Raw genomic sequence first — 17,665 nt, forward strand, 5'->3', positions numbered from 1 at the left:
CCCCCCCCCCCCAGAAAAAAGATTCTGAATGTCGACAGGTATATGTGCTCTTCATCATTGTGTAAACCTCTATAAGATCATCTCTTAGCCTCCTATGTTTCAGTGAGAACTAATCCAGCCTATGCAATAACTTCTTTATAATTATAGCCTTCCACTCCAGACAACATCCTGGTGATGTTGAAAAAGAAAGTTGAAGATTCTGATGGACAGAACAACATTTTCGCTCTCTCTATTGCTACCACATTCATTTTGTAGTGTGGCAATAGACCTCAAAATGTGGTCTAATCAATATTCTGCCAAACTCCAACATTACATCCCAAATCTTATACTCAGGACCTTAGACAATGAAGGCAAGGCCTTCTTCAAGACCATATCCACTGTGTCACCAATTTCAGGGAGCTATGCACTTGCACCCAAAAATCAATACTCCTAAATTCCTCCCATTTTATTATTTTCTATGTATGTGTCTGTTTGTTTATTTAATTATTTTTGTAGAGTCTTAATTATACTTGTTGGTGTGTTTAATGTAATTGAGAAGTTGCGGCAAGTAAGATTTTCGTTGCATAATTTATTGTCATATACATAAGTACACAATCATTCATTCATCCTGTATGTCCTGACAGAGTTTGACCACCTGAAGTGGATTAAATTCCAACTGCCACTGCAGCACTCAACTTTCCAGCTGACCTATGTCCCCCTGCACCTTCAAACAAATTCCTCATTATCTACAGCTCCTTCAAACAAATTCTTCATTATCTACAGCTCCTTCCAAACAAATTCTTCATTATCTACAGCTCCATCAAACAAATTCTTCAGTAACTCCAGCTCCTTCCAAACAAATTCTTCATTATCTCCAGCTCCTTCCAAACAAATTCTTCATTATCTACAGCTCCATCAAACAAATTCTTCATTATCTTCAGCTCCATCAAACAAATTCTTCATTATCTACAGCTCCATCAATCTTTGTCATCTGCAGAAGAATTCCCCATTGCAAAAATTCAAGTGATCCTGTCCATCAGAATCTTCAACTTTTTTTATAGGTAAATAATACATGAGAAGAATAGGAATACATAATCAAAAAGGGGAAGCTATCACCGTGACATTATATGACATATTCCATTACATCACAATTAACAAATAAATTCTCATCTCCTCATCCTGAAATCTTTAAAAAAATTATATAAAACCCCACCTAGTCTGTTTAAAAAAAAAGAGACTGGGCAGCTGCCTTGAGAATCTTCTTCAGCAATTTCCATATGACTGATGCAAGGCTGTAATTTCTAGACCTGTCTGTTTTATACCTTTTTGAACGAAGTGAGAAGAATGAGGAAGCATGTCAAATTCTGCTGGACAAGATGGGTTAGGTGCAGGAAGAACATTCTTGATGTTGGGGAAGTCCAGAACAAGGGGTCACAGTTTAAGGATAAGGTGTAAGCTCACAGAAAATTAATAAGGCCAGTTCATTAGTCACATTCAGAAGTGAGCTGGATGTGGCCTTTATGGTCAACAGGAGTACGTACAGAAGAAACACAGGAATAAGGTAGTGAAGTCATTAAACCAGTCTTGATCATATTGAATGGTGATGGAGGTTCGAAGGCCTATTCCTGCATCTATTTTCATGGTTAGCTATCCTTCAGTCTTCTGGCACATCACTTGAGCTAACAGAAACAAATATTTTCATAAGAGCCCTTGGTTTCTCTTGGCATTCTAAGATTGCACAGATTATCCCTCTGGTCCCTCAGGGAGGTATTCCTTCCTTAGCTATACTCTTACATAGCAGGTTTTGGGATTCTTATTAATTCTACCTCCCAAGCTAATTTCACGTCCATTTTCTCTCCTAATTTTTTTAAAGTTTTCTTCTGTATCCCCTATAAACCTTAAATAACTCATTTGATTTTCTACTGCTGACAGGCACCTCCTCCTTTTCCCTGATCAAACATGCAATATCTTTAATTACTTTCCTGCTCTATTTCTCTTTAACGCATACCATTTTGGCTATCTCTTACAATTGTTTCCTTCTAAATATTTACTTATACCTTTGTTTGTTCATCATCTCCACCAATCCACTGTGATTTAAGTATTTCCACCTTTCCTTTACTTATTATTTCATTAGTGTGCATTTTTTAAAACCAAACTTTTGCTACTATTTTATTTATCTTCTCTCTTGCTCCTCACAATCTTTTTGTTTACTTTTGTGTTTTGCATATTGATGTCTGCATTATCCCTCTCTATTTATCATGTATGCCTTTTTTTTCCATCAGCCTCGTTCTTTGTGTATTTGATTGCTCCGCTTATCAGTTGTCAGCATATAGCTCATCCATTTCATGTTTGTACATTTTCCATCGCTGGCTCATTGTGCAATCATTCATAGAGATCGGGAATTGCCTGACAACTTGTCAACCCTGAAATTGTTCTCGTTCGATGTGGTACATTTTGACTCCTAACAAAGTGTTAGGAGTCAAAATTTTGTTACCAAAATGTGCATCACCTTAAGTGAGGTTAGGACTGGAAACAATTAATTTTATATCATGTTGACATTGCTTTGTTTGTATTTCTTCACTTATGGGCCTCCCTCTGTGACTCTCTTGTCTACTCTCTCCCCACCAATCATCCCCTTGGAACCTACCCCTGCAACCACAAGAGATGCTCCACTTGTGCCCACACTTCCTCCCTCACCACCATTCAGGGCCCCAAACAGTCCTTCCAAGTGAAGCAACATTTCTTTTGCAGGGTTCATCTACTGCATTGGTGTGGCCATTGTGGTCTCCTCTCCATTGGAGAGACTGTCCACAGACTGGGAGATCGCTTTGTTGAGCACCTTGACACTGTCCACCCAATAGTGTGGATTTCCCAGTGGCCACCCATTTCAATTCCTCATCCCATTCCCTTGCTGACATGCCCGTCCATGGTTTCGTAGATTGTCAGACAATGACCACCCACAAGTTGGAAGAACAACAACTTGTCTTCCATCTGGGCACCCTCCCAAAGGATGGCATTAACATCGACTTCTCTGTTTTCTATTAGACACACACAAACCCACCCTTATTCTCCCCCCTTTCATTTTTCTGCCTCCCTCTCTCTCCTTCCCCTCCCCCCCCCCCCCCCCCCCCACTTCATGCAGTAAATAAAAACAAATTTAAAGGTAGAGATTCTCCGCCCTTGCATCAGAAGACTTGGCTTTATGAATGCGCCCTTGCCGGCTTCAAAGCACTGACTGCAATCCCTCTTGGGAGAAGGGTCAGCGGTGGAGTGTTGTGCTCCACCACCCTGCATGAATGTAATGCCGCTGTAAGTGGTGACTTGCCTTGAGGTTTCTTTCCCCTGGTACATATACTTTGCCTTAACTTGACACTTTCCCCTGGTGAGTTGATTGGGATCTACTCATCATCAATTGGAGATGTAGCATGTTAATCTAGCCAAATACTTGGATTATTATTTCATTAGTATTTTTAATTTCATACTGTTTGATGGCTCACTGTATGAAGTTCCTTGGTGTATGAGCAACTTGGCTCAGGTGTTGTCTGGCAATTAAACAATGACTTATGGGAATAATTATTAAAGCATAGAACACATATAGATTTGGTTTTGTGGTCTTCTTGTAAAATTCATTTAATAATTTACTGTATGTCTTGGCATATTGGGTATACTTTTTGACTCTTTTTAAGAAGACTCAATTATTTGATCATTTTAATTATTAAATAGTTTGGGTGCCATATGTTTTAGACCTGTAGAACCATAGAATACCTAATCACAGAATTAGTTGGCACTTCTCGTCTGTGCCTAATCCGAGTGACCTAAATCCGGACCATATCTTCCCTTCCTTCCCCCCACCCCACACACCTCATGCCTCTCCCATCCATGTATCAGTCCAAATTTTTCTTAATGTCTTCAGCCTGCATTTACCAATCCACCTTGCAGCTCATTCCACACTTCCAACACTCTCAGTGTGAAGCTCCCACTAACGTTCCCTTAAACTTTTCCCCTTTACCCTTCAAACTCAATTGCATTGGCAGATCCATCCTGTCCACATGCTCTTGCCCACCTGGTCCAGCCCCACCCACCTACACCTGGGACGCCACATGCATCAACAACTTCCAGTCACCTGAATTCAATCACCTCATGGACATCCAATCACTATATACCTCCATTCCCAAAATTGAAGCCCTCAAAACCCTTTGATTCTTTCTGGACAATAGACCCAATAATCCTATTCCACCACCACCCTTCTACAGCTGGAAGAACTTGTCATCACCTTCAATAACTTCTTTGATTCATCCCACTTTCTCCAAGTCAAAGGAGTACCCACATGGGCCCCAGCTATATCTGCTTTTTTTTTGGCTACGTGGCATAATCCAGTCTACAAACATATTCAGGCAAAGCACCTCAACTCTTCCTCTGCTACATCAACAACTATTTTAGTGCTGCCTCTTGCACCCATGATGTTGACTTCATCCTTTTTGTTGCCATTTTCCACCCTGACCTCAAATTCACTTATGACACCATATATATGTAGCCCATCTTGAGCAGCAATCTCCCTTTCCTCGATCTCTCTGTCTCCATCTCAGGAGACAAACTTTCGACAGACACCTTCTTCAGACCCACCAACTCCCACAGCTCCCTCGACCACACCTCTTCCCTTCTCTCAATTCCTCCGGCTCCTTTGCATCTCCTCCCAGTATGAGGCCATCCATGCCAGATCATCAGAGATGTTCTCCTTCTTCAAACAACATGGCTTTCCATCTGCCACCATCAATTCAGCCCTTCCCCATATATTCTTCAATACCCGAACATCTGCCCTGGCCCCCTCCACCACCACATGCAATGACAGGATTCTCCTTCTCACTTCAACCCCACCAGCTTTCATGTCCAATGTATCCTCCTCACCTATTTCTGCCACCTACTATGTAATCCCACAACTAGACAGATGTTCTCCTCTCCACCTTCCATAGGGACCACTCCCTCTGTGACTCTCTTGTCTACTCCTCTCTCCCCACCAATCATCCCCTTGGAACCTACCCCTGCAACCACAAGAGATGCTCCACTTGTGCCCACACTTCCTCCCTCACCACCATTCAGGGCCCAAACAGTCCTTCCAAGTGAAGCCACATTTTTTTTGCAGGGTTCATCTACTGCATTGGTGTGGCCATTGTGGTCTCCTCTCCATTGGAGAGACTGTCCACAGACTGGGAGATCACTTTGTTGAGCACCTTGTCACTGTCCACCCAATAGTGTGGATTTCCCAGTGGCCACCCATTTCAATTCCTCATCCCATTCCCTTGCTGACATGCCCGTCCATGGTTTCGTAGATTGCCAGACAATGACCACCCACAAGTTGGAAGAACAACAACTTGTCTTCCATCTGGGCACCCTCCCAAAGGATGGCATTAACATCGACTTCTCTGTTTTCTATTAGACACACACAAACCCACCCTTATTCTCCCCCCTTTCATTTTTCTGCCTCCCTCTCTCTCCTTCCCCTCCCCCCCACCTTCATGTAGTAAATAAAAACAAATTTAAAGGTAGAGATTCTCCGCCCTTGCATCAGAAGACTTGGTTTTATGAATGCGCCCTTGCTGGCTTCAAAGCACTGACTGCAATCCCTCTTGGGAGAAGGGTCAGCGTTGGAGAGTTGTGCTCCACCACCCTGCATGAATGTAATGCCGCTGTAAGTGGCTGGCAAGGGGTGGCCAGATGACATCGCAGTGACACTGTCAGCCCGCAACCCTCTCCCTCCATGACCCCCCCAGGGCAGGGGCAGCCGGTGCAAGTTTTGGCCTTCACTGGGCCATTTAGACCTTTGGGGCCACTTGTCAGTGCCAGCGGTTTAATACTCGGCAGAGCAATGGCAGCCTTCTCTACCCATAATCCCCTACATAGCTAAAACTTTTCAAGGAAATGCAGAACGGTTCCAGTTCCATGGAGGATTATAGGTAGGGAAGATGGCCATTGCTCTGCAGCGTATTTATGACAGATGGTTCCATGGCAACAATTCTCCCACCTACAGCAGTTCCGGATGATGCACCAAGGTGTCGCTCTCCAAAAAAGCACACTGGAGCAGCCTTTTCGGGCTTCTCCATGAAAAAGTAAGTTTAAAATTTCTATCCACCTCTGCAGCTGGCATTGAAGGAGAGGTCCAAAATCAATTCTCTCCTCTCCTCATATCACATCCAATTAACTCCTGTGGCCAGTCTTTTTAGTCTTTATTCTTATGCCATGATCTTCTTTGCTTATTCCTTGAAGAAGAGCTCAGACCCAAAATGTCAGTAATATATTTTTACCTCTGATGGACACTGAGATCGGCTGAGTTCCTCCGGCATTTCTGTGCATTTTTACTACAATCACAGCATCTGCAGACTTTTGTGTTTCACCCCTTTCAACTGCTGCACAGTTGGCATAGCGATCAGTGCAACTTTATAGTACCAGCGATGGGTACTGGGATTCAGATCCTGTGCCGTCTGTAAGGAATTTGTACATTCTCCCTGGGTTTTTCCCAGGGGCTCTGGTTTATTCTCACCATTTGAAAGATACCAGGATTAATTTGGGTGTAAATTAGGCAGCATAGACTCGTGGGCCAAAATGGCCTGTAACCGTGTTGTATGAGTAAATTTTAAAAAATAATTTAACCCACGTCTGCTAGTTTTTAATCCCACCTAACCTCAATGAAAAAACCCTTGCATTTACTCTATCTAAATCTGTAATAATTTTGTATACCTTTATAAAATATCCCCTCATTCTTCTACATTCCAGGGAATAAAGTCCTAACCTGTTTAACTGAGTTCTTCAAGGCCTGGTAACACCTTTGTAAATTTCCTCGACAATCCTTCAATCTTATTGATATTCTTCCTATAGTTTGGTGACCAAAACTGCACACAATGCTCCAAATTTGGCCTCATCAATGTCTTGTACAACTTTATCATAACATCTTCACTCCTATATTCAATACTTTGACTTCTGGTCAATGTGACAAAAGCTCCCTTAATGACCCTATCTACCTGTGAAAGTACTTTTAGGGAATTGTGTATCTGTATTTTTGAGATTCCTCTGTTCTACCAAACTTTTCACTACCCTATCGTTTACAGTGTATGCCCAACCTTGGTTTGTACTTCCAAAGTGCAATGTTTCACATTTATTTGCATTAAATTCCATCTGCTATTTTGCTCCCCATTTTTTTCCAGCTGGTCCAGATCCCTCTGCAAGTTGTGAAAGCTTTCTTCACTATCAACTACATCTCTAATCTTTGTATTTATTTGCAAACTTGATGATCCAACTTACCACATTCTCATCCAGATCATTGATATGGATGATAAACAACAGTGGATCCAGCACTGATCCTTAAGGCACACCATTAGTCACAGGCCTCCAGACTGCGAGATAATCCCACTCTCTGGCTTCTCCCATAAAGCCATGTCTGATCCAATTTACTACTTCACCATGTGACTGAACTTTCCTGACTAACCTCCCATGTGGGACCTTGTCAAAGGCCTTACTAAAGGCCTTGTAGACAACATCTATGGCCTTTCCTTCATTAACTTTCCTGGTAACCTCCTCAAAAAACTCTATAAGATTGGTTGAACATGACCTACCACACACATGTTGACTATCCCTCATCAGTCCCTAACTATCCAAATATCTGATCTTTTAGAACATCTTACAATAATTTACCGACTACTGACAATAGGCGCTCCGACCTATAATTTCCAGTTTTTTGGAGCCTTTTTTCAAACAACAGAACATTGTGAGCTACCCTCTAATCTTTGGCTAAGGACATTTTAAATATTTCTGCCAGAGCCCCTGCAATTTCTATACTAGCCTCCCTCAAGGTCTGCGGAAATACATTGTCAAACCCTGGGGATTTATCTGCCCTTATTTACCTTAAGACAGCAAACACTTCCCCATCGTTAATCTGTATCAGTTCCATGATCTCACTGATTGTTTGCCTCACTTCCATAGACTCTGTGGCAGTTTCCTGAATACAGATGCAAACAAAAAAAGCATTTAAAATTTTCCCCATGTCTTTTGGCTCCATACATAGCCAACCATTCTGGTCTTCAAGTGAACCAATTTTGTCCCTTACTATCCTTTTGCTCTTAACATATTTGTAGAAGCCCTTAGCATTTTCCCTCACCTTGTCTGCCAAAGCAACATAATGTCTTCTTTTAACGTTCCTGATTTCTTTAAGTTTTTTCTTGCATTTTTATACTCCTCAAGTACCTTATTTGCTCCTTGTTGCCGATACCTGCTATACACCTTCTCTCTTCTTCTTTACCAAATCCCTAATAGCCCTCAAAAACCAAGGTTCCCTATGCCTGTTAACTTTTGCATTAACCTTGACAGCAGCATACGTCTTGTACTCTCAAAATTTCACCTTTGATGGCCTCCCACTTACCAAGCACATCCTTGCCAGAAAACAACCTGCCCCAGTCCATGCTTTCTAGACCCTCTCACATTTTCTCAAAACTGGCCTTTCTCCATTTGAAAATCTTAACCCGAGAACCAGAGCCATCCTTCATCATAATTAGCATAATGATCACTGGACCTAAAGAGCTCCTTCCCTCTATGCACACACACACACACACACACACACACACACACACACACACACACACACACACACACACACACACACACACACACACACACACACACACACACACACACCCCCTGTCCTGTCTCATTCCTTAATGGGAGATCCAGTTTTAGGCACACAGCCTTATGTATGCATTGATTTTGAAGCATATTTTCAAGGTTTTAATAAGGCCACAAAATCTGAGGTTCTTGTTACCGTAAGCTAAAGCTTAAAATCTACAGATGCTAAAATCTGAAATAAAACAGAAAATGCTAAAAGCACTCAGCAAGTGAGGGAACATCTATGGGGAGGACAAGAGTTGATTATACTTGTCATATAGCTTAATAGATACAATGTGTCCTCTTATCTGCTCCTGGAAGGGCTTAAGTTTAAATTGAAGATTACTGGGTAAATTAAATTATCGTCATTTATAAGCAGTAAAATAGAACAGTTTGGATTGATTTTACAGAATTCCATCTATTGCTCTCTTGCTCTCTACTAAAATCAGAGAAGCAACATTGTTGACAGTAAAAAAAGCACCATTGAATAATGACGATAACCTCAACAGCTTTCTGCAAAAATGACCTGTCACAATCTGCTGCTGGTACAGAAATACTGGCTCTTCTGATCCCATCCCTCCATGTTTGGTTTCTTCTTCCTTTATCTTACTCCACTTTAGGTCAGTGTTTAGGTTCCCTTCTCCCTTCTGATCTATTCTCAGACAATCACAAGACTATTTAAACAGCTCAGTTTAAATCTGCTTCATGTCATTGTATTAGCTCCAATGTAGACATTTAACCAGAGAACTTGTCCCACTCAGTTAGTTACAGCCATATTATAGATATTTTGACTGAAATTGCAGTTCAAAAATTCTTTGATGCAAAATCCACTGTCAATTGATTAACTTCCTATGATAAATAACATTAGAACCACAGATAAGGGGCAAAAATGCGCATACACCAATATTACACAAAGAATGAAAAATTGTAACAATGTTGAGAACAAAAAACATGAATACATTTACTTGATCTGAGGAATGTACAAGATCAAATGCGTGTTTAGAACTAAGAATGGAGCTGAGATGAAATTGGGAATGGAATTGAGTGGGATCTGGGAAGGGAGCTAAGAGTATAGAGGTTATATTCGGGGACAAAATGCAGTGCTTGATAACCAAAGCTATACACAAGTGAGCCTTTAAGTAGTTTCTGAGTAATCCAGGCATCTCTCTTAGGGGATTTGAATGGTTTGATGTCACAGAAGGTTAGGAGTATTCTAACTCAGTTCTAGGTGAACCTGTGATCTATTGTCTTAGTGATTAAGAAAAGCAGTGGGGGGGGGGGGGCAGTGTACAGGGTCTCAGTTTGTTATCCTTCTAAAAATAGCACATTAAGCTTCATAGTACCCTTGCATTTTGTAAAACCAACCTCCATCTCAATTCTCTGATTGAAGGTGAAAAATATAATCTGAGGAAGCATGTTTGTATCCAAATTAGGAAAACAAAGTATTTTCTTTAACTTGATATAGTGAGTCCTCATTGTGGTAATGAGCTTCCACACTGGACTTGTAATAAGTCACAATGTTTAAAGGAGAATAAAATCTTGGTGGAAAATAAACTTGCTGGGAAGTAAGATTATAATTTTGTGTGCCTAATATTTCCTGTGATCTGAAATGAGAATTATACTAATAAAACTCTTTCTTTGGCTTGGCTTCGCGGACGAAGATTTATGGAGGGGCAATGTCTATGTCAGCTGCAGGCTTGATTGTGGCTGACAAGTCCGATGCGGGACAGGCAGACACGGTTGCAGCGGTTGCAGGGGAAAATTGGTTGGTTGGGGTTGGGTGTTGGGTTTTGTCAGTGAGGTGGGCTCTGCGGTCTTCTTCAAAGGAGGTTGCTGCCCGCCGAACTGTGAGGCGCCAAGATGCACGGTTGGAGGCGATATCAGCCCACTGGCGGTGGTCAATGTGGCAGGCACCAAGAGATTTCTTTAGGCAGTCCTTGTACCTCTTCTTTGGTGCACCTCTGTCACGGTGGCCAGTGGAGAACTCGCCATATAACATGATCTTGGGAAGGTGATGGACCTCCATTCTAGAGACGTGACCCCCAGCGCAGTTGGATCTTCAGCAGCATGGATTCGATGCTTTCAGCCTCTGCCATCTCGAGTACTTCGATGTTAGGGATGAGGTCGCTTCAATGAATGTTGAGGATGGAGCGGAGACAACGCTGGTGGAAGCGTTCTAGGAGCCATAGGTGATGCCGGTAGAGGACCCATGATTCGGAGCCGAACAGGAGTGTGGGTATGACATCGGCTCTGTATACGCTAATCTTTGTGAGGTTTTTCAGTTGGTTGTTTTTCCAGACTCTTTTGTGTAGTCTTCCAAAGGCACTATTTGCCTTGGTGAGTCTGTTGTCTATCTCGTTGTCGATCCTTGCATCCGATGAAATGGTGCAGCCGAGATAGGTAAACTGGTTGACCGTTTTGAGTTTTGTGTGCCCGATGGAGATGTGGGGGGGCTGGTAGTCATGGTCAGGAGCTGGCTGATGGAGGACCTCAGTTTTCTTCAGGCTGACTTCCAGGTCAAACATTTTGACAGTTTCCGCAAAACAGGACGTCAAGCGCTGAAAAAGCTAGCTCTGAATGGACAACTAAAGCGGCATCATCTGCAAAAAGTAGTTCACGGACAAGTTGCTCTTGTGTCTTGGTGTGAGCTTGCAGGCGCCTCAGATTGAAGAGACTGCCATCCATGCGGTACCAGATGTAAACAGCGTCTTCATTGTTGAGGTCTTTCATGGCTTGGTTCAGCATCATGCTGAAGAAGATTGAAAAGAGGGTTGGTGCGAGAACGCAGCCTTGCTTCACGCCATTGTTAATGGAGAAGGGTTCAGAGAGCTCATTGCTGTATCTGAGCCAACCTTGTTGGTTTTCGTGCAGTTGGATAACCATGTTGAAGAACTTTGGGGGGCATCCGATGCTCTCTAGTATTTGCCAAAGCCCTTTCCTGCTCACGGTGTCAAAGGCTTTGGTGAGGTCAACAAAGGTGATGTAGAGTCCTTTGTTTTGTTCTCTGCACTTTTCTTGGAGCTGTCTGAGGGCAAAGACCATGTCAGTAGTTCCTCTGTTTGCGCGAAAGCCGCACTGTGATTCTGGGAGAACATTCTCGGCAAGACTAGGTATTATTCTATTTAGGAGAATCCTAGCGAAGATTTTGCCTGCAATGGAGAGCAGCGTGATTCCCCTGTAGTTTGAGCAGTCTGATTTCTCGCCTTCGTTTTTGTACAGGGTGATGATGATGGCATCATGAAGGTCCCGAGGCAGCTTTCCTTGGTCCCAGCAGAGCTTGAAAAACTCATAATGTTTGAAATATGGAAAAGAGTGATATTTTGTTCTATTTATTGGTCACATTATAATTCTGTTTATGCTAATTGAAGTAAAACATAACAGGTTTTTGCAATGATATTTTGATTTTGCTATCCACTTTGCTCTTGATCTTGCTTTGATTGACCAATCACTCTCCCATCCCCTGTCTGTATCACCCTTTTCTCCATTGACTGATTGCAGATTTTCAGTGAGAATCTTTCTCTCTGTCAGTCACCTACTGCTGGCTGAAAAATGGAGCAAAAGATTCAAGTGAGATCATGCTGTTAAATTCAGCAGTAAGTCTGCATTATCCACACAGGCTCACTGCTCACCAAACATCTCTCTGCACCGCCCACCTTTCCCTAGCCCCACGAGCTAACCACCTAGCTAAATGTCAGGCTCTCTTGCTGATTCATAATGCCTTCTGGGCAACCAACATACAAACAAAGGAATTAGGGCTGAGAGTAGTTCGCTCACACCCTGGAACCTGTTCATCCATTCAATAGTTGTTCTAGTTATGACTTTAACTCCGCATTTCCTGTCTGCCTGTGGTCACCTTTATCTCATTATGTGTTGCAAATGTTTAAAGATTCATCCACCACTTTGAGGAAGAAAGTTCCAAAGACTGAGTAAAGTTTAAAATAAAATCTTGTTATTAAACCAATCACTTCATATCTGTATTAAATAGATGACCCTCATTTTTAACAAGTCATCTTTCACTCTCGATAATTCCATATCCACCTTGTCCAGTCCCTCAGAATGATTTTCATTGTTTAAATCAAGTCATTCCTTTATTCTTGTAAACTCCAGCATATACAAGCCAAGCCTGGGAAGAACTAAGGTGCTTGTTTTATTTGTTTTTAAAAAAAAAAGCAATTCTCAATGCAACATCCAAAAACATGGAATTTTTAAAGTCGATTGCTGCATTTTGATGGTACAGGCTCGTGGGCTGGAAGGGCCTTTTTCCATGCTGTATGCCTGAATTAAAAAAAAAAGAAAATTCCAGATGTGCTCCTACTCGTGCTCTGTTGGAGCTCTAAACATAATTGCAGCCAAGAATAGATGATCAATTGGAATGCACTAGTATTGTTTTTATATCAGCAACCTTAACTTTGATAATGCTCTGCTGGTTGAAGCCGGCTCGCCCACTAGATTAATGTGTGCCTTGACCTGAATGCATGGGGAAAGAAAATGTCAGTTCATAGAATTTGTCTCTGATACAGCCTAATCTTCATGATGCCCCTCGCTAGTTCTTACTCAAGGAATTTACAATGGGTATTTCTACAGAGCATCCATGCTCATTGGGCAAATTGACAAATTTATGAATAATTTATATCAACAATAATTCAATTTTCAATCATTATTTATGAGTTTGCTATTAATTTGAGGTTCATTCAAGTGGAGATGGTTTCACTTCTCACCTCATTCAAGTCTTTATAGTTGCACCCATTTTGGCTGCAAAGTTCATACTTGGATTCCAAAAGTACTCAGCTCTGCATGACTGTTGTGATAAAACTGAACACTATTAGCTACCCGGACAGACTAGAGATTTATGTGGGGCTAGGTGAACATGAGCCTTAATAAAAACATTTAATGCTATATCTTCCTTGGTTTTGGATGATGAGGTTGTTTATTGTGCCTGCAGAGTCCACTGAGGTACAGCCAAAGTATGTCAAGGATGGAAAACGATATGGACGAAGAACTGCACCAGAATCTCAGGATTCACTGGAGGAAGTCACTGGCTCGCTCCCAAAGTCTGATGGAAGGCAGCCTGAACACACTCCTTCTAGGGATGATATTGAGGTGGGATAAATTTGTTTGAGATTTAACAGGAAAGTTGATTGAAACTGTGATTGTAGTGCAATGCACAAAAGTGTTGGAGAAACTCGGCAAATCATCCAGCAACTATAAGATGTAAAGGACAAATCGTGGTTCAGGCCTGAGCCCTTTATAGAAAGTAAAGGGGAACCAATGGTTCGGGCCTGAATCCTCCCTAATTCTCCGTCTCCATTCTTCCAGCTCCCCATCCCCTTCCCTTCTCTCTCCAGAGAGCTACCTCCTCCTGCTATCACCTTAGCTTTTTTCTCTTCTACCCTCCCACTTATGACCCCTTACCTGTTAGCTTGTATTCCTCCCCCTGCCCCTTTCTCCCTCCTCTCCTCCCTCACCTTTTTATTCAGGCACCTGTCTGCTTTATACTTTTACATAGATGCTGCATGACCTGCTGAGTTTCTCCAGCACATTTGTGTACGTCAATGTGTTTGAGGTTTCTGTTTCTGATGCAGCCAGATTCTCAGCCTAGGCTTTGTCGCTGAACGTGCCTTAGCATGTTCGAGAGTCTGTCCAATTCTTGGATGAAGCAGGAGCTAAATAACCAGGAGATGCATGAGGCACTGTAGATGCTGGAATATGGAGCACAAGCAATCTGATGTGAACTAAGCAGGTAGCTCAGCATCAGTAGGAAGCCGGAACCTTTTATTTGGCATATATTTCTAATTTTACAAAACTTAATCATGTTCCTCGTTGCCTTTCAAATTTACAAAACTAACCAAAAACTTTATCTTTACATTCCATTCTCTATTATTAGCACTACATTTTGCTTATTAGTACTGGTCTTGTCAAGGATAAATGAATATTGTTATTCATTTATTCAAAAATATTACAAATTTATTATGAATTTAGTAAAAGGTAACACTCATCACTGAGAATAGCAGAATGTTCTATGAAGTAAAACTGATTGGTCTAGACTTTGGTGAAGGATGCAGTATTGGGCTGATACACCTCCTCAGTCACTGGATTCCAAACTTTATCGGGCCACCTGAGCAGAATTAAAATTGTGAATTGGCCCAAAATTTGTGAGACTGAGTGGTAACCAAGGCTAAAAGGGAAACACCAAACTTCAGAGTGGCACCTTCAGTGGAGTTGCTGCCAGTCAGCTCTCCTGACCTCCACACCTGTTTGTGTGGAGGTTTACACTTTCTCCTTGCGACCACGTGGATTTCCTTCAGTTGCTCCTGTTTTCCTCTTGCATTCCAAATGCAAATGGGTTGGTGTTTTAATTGGCCACTCAATATTACTCTTTGGCTATAGGTAGGTAGGAAAACCTGGGAGAAGTTCACATAAATGTAGAGATAAAATTAGATGGGAAATAAAATGCAATGAGCCAGCATGGATGTGATGGGCCATTTGGACTACTATATGAAATATAATTAAGAGAAAATAAATATAAATATCCCTGCATTTTTTGGATAGGATTAGTAGCCAAATGGATAAGTTACTGGACCAGTAGCTGCATTCTAGAACATTGATCCAAAAACAGGAGTTTAAATGCAGCTGGGAAATTTCAATTCAAATCTGGAATTAAGGCTTGACTAGTAATGGTAACTTTAAATGATTATATTGACATGAAATCTGTCCAGTTAACAATCTTCTGAAGAGAAGGAAATCTGTTGCCTTTCCTGGTCTTGCCAAATATTGTAGGGTTGCATTCCCAGAAAACAGTCTGTGTCACAATTTTCCATATTGTGAAGCTACATTATCTGTGCATGCATCAAGAAATGACAGTTGGACAAAAGAAATTTTGCATTCATTTATTCAATATTTTTCACCTAAATTGCACAAGAACAAACTTTATTCTCCATTTCAAATTTTGGGGTCATGATTTGTGAATTCCATAAAGGCAAATTTCCATTACCCAATAGCCAGAATATGGAGGAGGCATGTAATTCTAGACCACCCATGTGACTAGTAGTTGCTTCCACATTTCAGAGCATTTGGGGGTGGCCAAAAAATTATTGCATATCCCCTGACACCTACCATCCTATCAGGCCATTTTTTTCTTAAAAGGGAATGCGCAGAATATGGATACAATCCTAAAAATCCCAATAATATAATAATGGTGAGATTTATGTAGCAAGAATTCATTATCGTATTGGATAAGGGATTCTATAATGAGGGAGTTGATCATCATTTCAATGTGAGCAAAATAATAGCAGTAGAAAGTACAAATGTGTAGAGTTTTAACAAATACAGTTAAAATTATTTAAAATTACAGAATGGTCTTGATACCTGTATTTTGTAGCAAACCCTAATAGCAAACATACTAGATCATTGCTGGACAACATTTTGGATGTTATATCTGTAATGGAGACAAAGGATAACTAAGATAACTAAATGGGTGAAATAAGGTGCATGAATGTGGCAACTTGGGTGTGAAAGCAACAGTAGCTGTAATTAGTTAACACTACTACATGAAGATTGCGAAGACTATGGAACACTGTATCCTCTGCCGATTTATGTTCTGCCAGTGATTCTAACTGCTGTAGCTCTTTTCAAGAAGCTTAGTACATAAATTTTCATTTAGGCTCAATGAACAGCTGGTAGTAAATATGGTTTAATGGTTATACAAAAATATATGATAGTAATTCTAGAACAGTGATTCTCAACCTTTTTTCTTTCCACTCACATACCACTTTAAGTGTTCCCTATGTCATAGGTGTTCTGTAATTAGTAAGGGATTGCTTAAGGTGTGATGTGAGTGGAAGAAAACATTGAAAACCACTATTTTAATCGTACCTAATTGACCCATTATGTCCATGGTTTCATAACTCCAAAGGAAGTGGGCCAGTGACAATTTTTCTCAAGCAAAATATTTCAGTAACAATTGGGTCTAGAGCAGTGGTTCTCAACCTTCCTTTCCCACATTAAGCAATCCCCTACTAATCACAGAGCACTGATGCCATAGGGATTACTAAAAGTGGTATGTGAATGGAAAGAAAAATGTTGAGAACCACTGTTCTAGATCTCAGTAGACACCTCACTGAATATATGCTGCCCTTGGTGGGGACATGAGAATGGTTAGTATAGGATTTCTTAAGGTGGTATGTGGCTAGAAAGAAAATGGTTGAGAACCACTGGTCTACACTATCAGTCAGAATAGGGTATATGGGGGTGAGTCACACCAATGGAGTAGTGGCCAGAGAAGAATAGCCCTCTGCAGAGAAAAGGAAAAAAGAAGAAAAAACAAAGCTAGACAGAAAAAAACAGAGAAGGCCTGAAAGATAAAGAAACCAAGAAAACCCAAGAGATGGCACCAAAAAAGGAAAAGACCAGAGAGACAGATAAAGAAGAAAACAGGAAAACAGCAGAAAAAAAAGAGGTAGGCCTTACCTTAAAAAAGAATGTCCGATCCCCAAAGCCGTCAGACGCCCAGCTGGGCAACGGGCCTCCTCGGATTGAACTACAAAAATGGCTCACTGAGCCACAAAAAGATGCGCAACCACGCATATCAAAAAAGGCATTGATGGGAGGGGGCCCAGCAACAGGGCAAAAATAAACGGACAAAGAATCGAGCAGATGACATCGTGGCAAGAAGAGGTAAACAGAAGACAGGAGAAGGAGTTAGAGAAGATAAAGACTTACACGGAAAAGAAGGTAAAAAGATAAACGATTAATAGATAGAGAATATTTTGATGAACAAATTAAGACATTAAAAGACATTTTAACAACAGAATTTAAGACAATAAAAATAAAAATGGAAAAAGCAGAAGATAGAATGTAAAAACTAGAGCTGGCCATAGGAAAAAGAATAGATGAAGTGGAAGAAAGTCAGACAGCTGTGGAATTAGAAATAAATGAACTAAAAGAAAGGCTGAAAGATAGAGACAAAGAAATTAAAGACATACAAGATCTGTTCATTCAAAAAATTGATGTGTTGGAGAATTATAGCAAACAAAACAATATA

The 17,665-nt window shown here is 41.1% G+C and overlaps 1 protein-coding gene across 10 annotated transcripts in view; it reads left to right on the plus strand.

The window, feature by feature from the left end:
* Positions 1-17,665, plus strand: part of nin (ninein (GSK3B interacting protein)) — a 165,940-nt gene that overhangs the window by 45,509 nt on the left and 102,766 nt on the right. For all 10 annotated transcript variants that reach the window (XR_011351382.1, XM_069917054.1, XM_069917056.1 and 7 more), the window contains exon 4: positions 13,568-13,725. Coding sequence is in view for 9 of the 10 variants with exons in the window: in XM_069917054.1 (XP_069773155.1) it covers positions 13,568-13,725 (158 nt within the window). In the remaining variant the exon portion in view is untranslated. The remainder of the gene's footprint in view (positions 1-13,567; positions 13,726-17,665) is intronic.

The sequence above is a fragment of the Narcine bancroftii genome, chromosome 2 (genome assembly GCF_036971445.1).
Source record: "Narcine bancroftii isolate sNarBan1 chromosome 2, sNarBan1.hap1, whole genome shotgun sequence".
Classification (NCBI taxonomy): Eukaryota; Metazoa; Chordata; class Chondrichthyes; order Torpediniformes; family Narcinidae; genus Narcine; species Narcine bancroftii.